This window comes from Dama dama, chromosome 23 (assembly GCF_033118175.1).
Source record: "Dama dama isolate Ldn47 chromosome 23, ASM3311817v1, whole genome shotgun sequence".
In the NCBI taxonomy this organism is placed as follows: domain Eukaryota; kingdom Metazoa; phylum Chordata; class Mammalia; order Artiodactyla; family Cervidae; genus Dama; species Dama dama.
Genome location: NC_083703.1, coordinates 41,896,571 through 41,904,193, shown reverse-complemented (window position 1 = coordinate 41,904,193; position 7,623 = coordinate 41,896,571). Strand labels below are relative to the sequence as shown.

General features: G+C 59.6%; 1 protein-coding gene across 3 annotated transcripts; it reads left to right on the top strand.

Moving 5' to 3' along the window:
• The first annotated feature begins 3,068 nt into the window (after window positions 1–3,068).
• On the top strand, window positions 3,069–7,319 carry FOXA2 (forkhead box A2). Of its 3 annotated transcripts, none has more exons than XM_061126471.1 (3): window positions 3,069–3,161; window positions 4,168–4,237; window positions 5,338–7,319. In XM_061126471.1, exons 2-3 carry the CDS (start codon window positions 4,169–4,171, stop codon window positions 6,652–6,654), a joined length of 1,386 nt encoding a protein of 461 aa, XP_060982454.1. In that variant the 5' UTR covers window positions 3,069–3,161; window position 4,168; the 3' UTR covers window positions 6,655–7,319. The 3 variants fall into 3 exon arrangements, with proteins under 3 accessions (XP_060982454.1, XP_060982455.1, XP_060982453.1); XM_061126472.1 differs by lacking the exon at window positions 3,069–3,161 and adding an exon at window positions 3,225–3,364; XM_061126470.1 differs by lacking the exon at window positions 3,069–3,161 and having other exon boundaries at window positions 3,976–4,237.
• Window positions 7,320–7,623: the final 304 nt, after the last annotated feature.

The window sequence follows — 7,623 nt, the reverse complement described above, 5'->3', positions numbered from 1 at the left end:
TCAAAGAGCTATAAAAGCCAGCAAAAAAAAGTATCTGAATGTTCAATGCCAAGTAGACTAATTTTGATAGTCTGATTTTTCTAAACGAAATTTCAGAAATAACAACCCACAGAAAATGAAATGTTAATTACAACCTTTGACACAACTATATGCCTCTTCTTTATTAAGACTTGGGACTCACCATGAAAATGCCATCGTGAATGAATAACGGACGGGTGGGTGTCTGATTTCCCCCAAACCAAAGGTTATTTGGAGGTAAAATGTGTATTTTCACAAGGTTTTGCTAAGTCACCTTTCTCTGTCTCTTCCGTTTTAACCTCACCTGCAAACTTGTCTGGTAATGCGCTAAATAAAACAAGGGTCCTCAACCTCTGAGATCTAATACCTGGTGATCTGAGGTGGGAGTTGATGTAATAATAATAGAAATAAAGTGCACAGTAAATGTAATTTGGAAACCATCTCCCCCTACCCTGGTCCCTGGAAAAATTGTCCCCCATGAAACCAGGTCCTTGGTGCCAAAAAGTCTGGGGACAGCTTCCCTAAAGCAAGGCCTGTATTCTCCAAAAGGCTTCCAGAACCGGAATCTTGATCAGCCAGAAGCTCCCGCCCCACCACCACCCTTTCATATTTTATGGGTCATCGCTTTGGGAAGTTGAGTTCTGTTTGTTGATGTCCCTTCCCCACTGGCTAGTTTCACATGACGGAGAGCCACGGGGATGAAGGAGTGTTGCTGGAAATTGCAGGGACACCGGAGGAGGCCCAGATTTGAGTCTGAGTCAATGCGCTGGGGCAGCACCCGGAATAAAATCACCGCGCGCTAAACCCGAGCATAGTCGTCGGTTACAAGGCGACTTTTACGCAAACCCGGCAGCGCCGGACAAGTCCGGGTAACAGGGGACAAGGGCAAAGGAAAGTTTTGCAGGTTTCAGTTCTCCTTCAGATAAGGGGGTGGGGGGAGAGCTGGAGAAACATCTGTTTTCAGTCCGAGTTACCCGCGAACTTTTTTCCTGGAGAGAAGCTCCCGGAGCAATTTACAGCATTCCAGCCTGAGGCTCTCGTGCCAGACGCTCTGAATCAACCTTTAGAAACTCGAGCTGCCGGGAAGGGAAGGAGCCAGAGTCGCAGGGGTGGGAGCGCCCCCTCGGGCCTCGGCGCGGGGACCAGCGGCGGGCCGGCGGCGTGAGCACTCGCTCCCCGCAGCATCAGCCGGCTGCCCTTGCCTTTCCCGGGTAGGGTCCCCGCGGCCGCGTCACCCGAGCTCCGCGGCGTCGCCACAGGCGGCGGAGGCCGATCTGGGTTTGTGCAGAACTTCGGGCACCTGGAAGAAGCGCCAGCACCCCCCCCCCACCCCCACCCCGCCGAGGCCTTTTCCGAGAGACTGGGAGACGCCGTCGGACGGCGCGAGCGCCTGGATCGCGGGGTTAGGGGCGCGGGCGCCCGTAGGGCTCGGGTGTATCCCGGGGCCGCGTAACCGACAGGGGGAGCCCTGTCACTGTGGAAGCCGGGTACCCGGGGCCGGGCCACTCAGGGGCGCGCCCTCCTCCCCGGGACCGCGCTCTCTTCTGCGGGCGAAGAGGTTTCCAGAACCAAGAGCATAAAGAGAGGAGTGGACACTCACATAGACGCACATACTAGGTTAACCAGGACGCTCGAGCTTTCCATCTCCTGAACCCCGGAAAGCTGTCTGTCGTTTCTTCGGTTTTACTGTCTGATCTACTGGCTCAAATGGTAATTAGCCTGCAATGCGGTAGACGTGGGTTCGATCCCTAGTTCGGGAAGATCCCCCGGAGAAGATGAAATGGCAACCCACTTCAGTATTCTTGCCTGGGAAATCCCATGGACAGAGGAGCCTGGCGGGCCACAGTCCATGGGGTCGCAAAGAGTCGGACACGACTGAGTGACTAAGCACACACACTCCTGAATGTGAGAAGGGCCCGGCGGTTAAGAGGAAGGGTGTGTGTTCGCGTGTGCGTTTGTGTGTCTGTGTTTCTGCCCTGGGCCTCCGCAGAACGCTTTGAAAAACAGGCCAGTGCACACCGTCTCTCCCTAGCCCTCTGGAGAGTGGTCAGGTAGTTTCCACCCACGCTCAGGGACAGATGAGAGATGCCCAGGGTCTGGTCCCTTCGGCTTCCCCGCACACACCTACACTGTGTGCCTATACCCAGGGCACTCTCTGGCTGTACCCAGGACCTCCCTGTCCCTCTTGGGGGTCCTCGCTTTCGGGGAGACTCAGACCTTGGCTGTGGGGAACCCTTCCCCAGCCCTCGCTCAACGGGTGCATTAACACCCTTTTTATGAATTGGTCAGACCAGCAGTGCCTGCACCTTTAGCTCAAAGCGTTGCAGGCCCCAGCGCCTTGGAGTAGAGGGAAGGGGTGGGAGTTGCCCCAACCCACTGCTCCGCCCCTGCCCTCTGGCCTAACCCTCACCCAGCCTTCCGCTCTAGATGCTCTGTTCCATGCCTGCCACCTCGCTTCTGTCTTTGGCCACCACTCCCCACAACTCTGGACAGGTGGGCCAAGTACCCACTGTTTTCCTTGTTTTTCCCCCCTCTCTCTCTTTGGGGTTGAGGGCTCAAAGCTGCATCCTCATGGCCCAGCTGGGTTTTTAGAACCAAGAAAGTGTGTCCACCTCCAAACACCTGTAGTAGTATTCCCTATCCCCCCCCACCCCCAAATCCGGCTCACTGAGGTCTCCGTAGCTAACCCAGAACAGATGATCATTTGAACTGGAAGTTGGATCGAAAATAAAAGGACGAATATGGTGCTAGGGTTGCTAATTCTCATAAAACAGTTCCTCGGGAAAGCGGAGACCACAGAGCCCTTCCTCGAGCGGACTCTTTTTGCCCCAGTATTGATTCCTTAATTCCTCTCTCTCCTCTCGCCTCACCCCTCACCTCCTGCCCTGTTTGTTTTAGTTACGAAACGCTGTGGGCACCTCGGTTGTGGCTGAAAAGTAACCTTGAAACACGCCGTCCTATCAGAGACAAATAGTCTCCTAACCGTCGCAGCTGCTGGGGACGGGGGACGTCCCCGCCAGCCGCCCGGTCGGGCTCGCAGGAGGCAAAAAGCCGGGGCGGCGGGACCGCAGGCCTTCGTAGCCGCTCTGGGTCTTAACTGTAACGGGAGTGGCCTCCCAGCAGCAGCGGCCGGGGAGTTCAAGGTGTGTACACAGTTTTGCTACATAGGACAGCGCTTTGCAAACTGGCTCAGTCACCGGCTGGCTGTTTTGACAGGGAATGAGCCCTGCGAGCGCAGAAACCGGGATAAGTAAATGCGGCTTTGATAAGGCTCTACGGAGCCTGAGCAGAGGCCGGACGCGCCCTCGGACCGACGTACCAGGCGCCCGGCGCAACGAGACCAGAAGTGAGGGAGAGGGGTTGGTGGTGGGGGTCAGAGCCCTGGGCCGCTCCACCGGGTGGCCTCCTCCCGGGTCCCTCCTCCCACGGGGACGCCCCGCAGACGAAAAGGGGTGTTGGACCCCCCAGGGGCCCGCGTCCACCCTCTTCGCTCGCTCATCGCGGCTCCGCGTGCGGGGGTGCAGGGCGGTTGAGTTGGGGGGGGGGGCGGGCAGGTGCGGGGCGCAGGCCGGGGCTCCCTCTCACCCAGGTGTGAGCTGATTATTCAAATGGGCTGCCCGGGGTCTGGGGATTGGAGGCCCGCGCCGGCGCGCCGCGCTATATCACCAGCCGCCCACGTCACTGCGGCACTTGTCCGCCGCGCGGTCCACACCTCCTCCCCCTCCCTCCTCCACCCCTTCCTCCTCCTCCTCCTCCTCCTCCTCCTCCTCCTCTCCGCCCCCCCCCCCCCACCCGCCCCCGCGCGGCGCGCTTCCCGCCGCCTCGGGGCAGCTCGGCACTGCCAGCCTCGGCCTCCACCGGGCAGCCCGCGAGCGCGGCGGTGGCGGGCGCTCCGGCGGCGGGGCTCGGCTCCGGGCCTCCTCCTACCCCCGGCCCCCTCCTCCCGCGACCCAGCCCTCCCGCCCACTTCCAACCACCGCCTCCGGCCGGCCGAGGAAGCAGGGCCGAGAGACGGGGAGAGCTAGAGGGAGGGAGGGGACCGTGCCTCGGCCGACTTTTTTTTTTTAAAGGAGGGTGGGGGTGGGGGGGTGATTGCCGGTCGTTTGTTGTGGCTGTTAAATTTTAAACTGCCATGCACTCGGCTTCCAGTATGCTGGGAGCGGTGAAGATGGAAGGGCACGAGCCGTCCGACTGGAGCAGCTACTACGCTGAGCCCGAGGTAGGCACTCGGCTTTGCCGGGGAAAGCGGGGTGGCGGCGTCTGCCCTCGGTCCCAACCTCGGGACCGCTTCCCTGGCCGACTCCCGGGCCCCCCCTCGCCCATCACCACCCCTAAACACCACCCCAGCCGCTCGGGGCAGCCGCCTTTCCTACCCTCCTTCGACTCAAATGGGTCTCTTTTTTTTTTTTTTTTTTTTATACGACACACTGTTAGCCTTGAGATAATATTAACTTTGTGATCAAATATTGACTTGCGGCGCCTCCAAATCCTCTCCGTGGCCGAGCCACGCACTATCCTAACAGAGTTGTGTTTGGCAGCGCGCGGCTGGGGAGGGGTGGGAGGTCGGCCGGCGAGGGGGTGGGGAGCTGGAGAGGAGAAGGTGGGCAGGAGTCGGGGGCTGGGGTAGAGAAAAAAAGGGTCGAGGACGAGGCGACAAAGAGGAAGAAAGTTTGTGGCTGCAGAGCCCAGCCGCCAGCAGTTCAGTTCGCGGTCCCCTCCCCGTCCCGCCACTCAATGTCTCAGGGTGGCCATAGGCTCCGCGCGGGAGCAGCTTCGAGGTTCCCCTGGGGACCAGGATGGGGTCCGGGAGGAAAGCTGAAAGGAGAGGACCCTGGGATCGTCTCCGCGGGAGACCGCCCAGCGCCGTGTCCCACAGGTCGCTGGCCAGGGTCGGAGGTGGCGTCCGAGGCAGCGGCGCCTGCTTGAGAGTCGGGGAGATTCTGCAGAGGGGAGTTGCATTTGGGGTGCCTGGCTCAGCGCGCTCCTGGAGACCCCTGCTGTAGAATCTGAACCGGGCGCTGGAGGGCTGAGGGGTGGCCATGAGCAGTCCCCGCGCCCCCTCTCCGAGGGCGATCGCGGCGCGCTCCGGGTGACTCGGACGCTGGGTCGGGGCCGGGCCGGGGCCGCGCGAAGGCAGGACTCCCTGGAGGCCTCCCTGGAGGCGGGGGCCTGGGCTGGCCCGAAGGCCGGGTGTGGGGCGTAGGATGTGGGGTGTGGGGCGTAGGATGTGGGGTGTGGGGCGGGAGTCCGGCCAGCCGGCCGGCCGCTCTCCAGCTGCGGTGCTAACGCTATGCGCCTCCCTTCGGGCTCTGTCCTCAGGGCTACTCCTCGGTGAGCAACATGAACGCCGGCCTGGGGATGAACGGCATGAACACGTACATGAGCATGTCGGCGGCCGCCATGGGCAGCGGCTCGGGCAACATGAGCGCCGGCTCCATGAACATGTCGTCGTACGTGGGCGCGGGCATGAGCCCGTCCCTGGCCGGCATGTCCCCCGGGGCGGGCGCCATGGCCGGCATGAGCGGCTCGGCCGGGGCGGCCGGCGTGGCGGGCATGGGGCCGCACCTGAGCCCGAGCCTGAGCCCGCTCGGGGGGCAGGCGGCCGGGGCCATGGGCGGCCTGGCGCCCTACGCGAACATGAACTCCATGAGCCCCATGTACGGGCAGGCCGGCCTGAGCCGCGCGCGCGACCCCAAGACGTACCGGCGCAGCTACACGCACGCCAAGCCGCCCTACTCGTACATCTCGCTCATCACCATGGCCATCCAGCAGAGCCCCAACAAGATGCTGACGCTGAGCGAGATCTACCAGTGGATCATGGACCTCTTCCCCTTCTACCGGCAGAACCAGCAGCGCTGGCAGAACTCCATCCGCCACTCGCTGTCCTTCAACGACTGCTTCCTCAAGGTGCCCCGCTCGCCCGACAAGCCCGGGAAGGGCTCCTTCTGGACCCTGCACCCCGACTCCGGCAACATGTTCGAGAACGGCTGCTACCTGCGCCGCCAGAAGCGCTTCAAGTGCGAGAAGCAGCTGGCCTTGAAGGAGGCCGCGGGCACCGCGGGCGGCGGCAAGAAGGCGGCCGCCGCCGCCGGGGCCCAGGCCTCGCAGGGTCCGCTCGGCGAGGCGGCCGCCGGACCGGCTCCCGAGACTCCGGCGGGCACCGAGTCGCCCCACTCAAGCGCCTCCCCGTGCCAGGAGCACAAGCGAGGGGGTCTCGGGGAGCTGAAGGGGACGCCGGCCTCGGCGCTGAGCCCCCCGGAGCCGGCGCCCTCGCCGGGGCAGCAGCAGCAGCAGGCCGCGGCCCACCTGCTGGGCCCTCCGCATCACCCGGGCCTGCCGCCCGAGGCCCACCTGAAGCCGGAGCACCACTACGCCTTCAACCACCCCTTCTCCATCAACAACCTCATGTCGTCAGAGCAGCAGCACCATCACAGCCATCACCACCACCAGCCCCACAAAATGGACCTCAAGACCTACGAACAGGTGATGCACTACTCCGGCTACGGGTCCCCCATGCCGGGAAGCCTGGCCATGGGCCCGGTCACGAACAAAGCGGGCCTGGATGCCTCGCCCCTGGCCGCAGACACCTCCTACTACCAGGGGGTGTACTCTCGGCCCATTATGAACTCCTCGTAAGAAGACAGCGGCGACCCGGCTAGCCCGGGACCCAGATGGGAGAGACAGGAAGTGGGGTGGAGACTCTGAGGAAGGGATGCTGGAAAGGTGCAAGGGAGAAGGACCCTTCACACCCTGCCCCGCCCGCCCCAGAGGTCTCCCCTCGCCCTCTGCAGTCCTTCCCTCCCTCACGTGGGCAACACCGATGTCTATCATCCTATATAAGGAGGGAAAAAGAAAAAGCTACACAGTTTTAGAAAAAGAAAAAGAAGAAAAGCCTCAGTTTCCACTACTGTGTAGACGCCTGCTTCTTTAAGAACCTGCCAATTCTTGACTTTTTGTTGTTGTGGTTCCTCTTCATTGCTGCCGTTGCAGGGAAGTCTGACTTTATTAAAAAAAGAAAAAGTAAAAAACACAAACTTTTGTGAGTGACTCAGTGTAAAACTATGTAGTTTTAACAGAAAACAGAGTTGTACTATTGTTTTAAAAAGAGGAAAAAAATGATGTAAGGGTCTGTTGTAAATGCCCAAGAAAAGAAAAAAAAAAAAAGCATTCCCATTCTTGATATGGTGAAATCCAGGTCTCAAGTCTGACTAATTTATGGTTTCTGCGTGCTTTATTTATGGCTTATAAATGTGTGTTCTGACTGCAAGGACCAGAGTTCCACAAATCTATATTAAAGTGTTATTGCCAGTTTTTTGCTTTGAATCTTCAAGATTTTTTTCCTTTGCCTGATTTAAAAAAATAAACATATCCGGGATTTATTTTAAAATTGAGGGAGGGAGATCCTGACTGGTTGCAGGTTTTATTTTATTTGGGGAGAGATGGTTGCTGCTTTATCAACATTTTATTATTAACATTTTCAGACAAACTTAAGTTGAATGAATTTCACAGTAAACAGACATATACCCATTGCTCAGATCCTACAGTTCTCAGCTCAGTATACTTGTTATACTGAGTGTCTGACCATCTATCCATACATCCATCAGT

What these genes read in the sequence shown, in the direction of transcription:
- FOXA2 (XM_061126470.1), top strand. Translation starts at nt 4,151, where the DNA reads ATGCACTCGGCTTCCAGTATGCTGGGAGCGGTGAAGATGGAAGGGCAC. An exon ending in GCTACTACGCTGAGCCCGAG is followed by an intron (nt 4,238 to 5,337) that starts GTAGGCACTCGG and finishes CTCTGTCCTCAG; the next exon opens with GGCTACTCCTCGGTGAGCAA.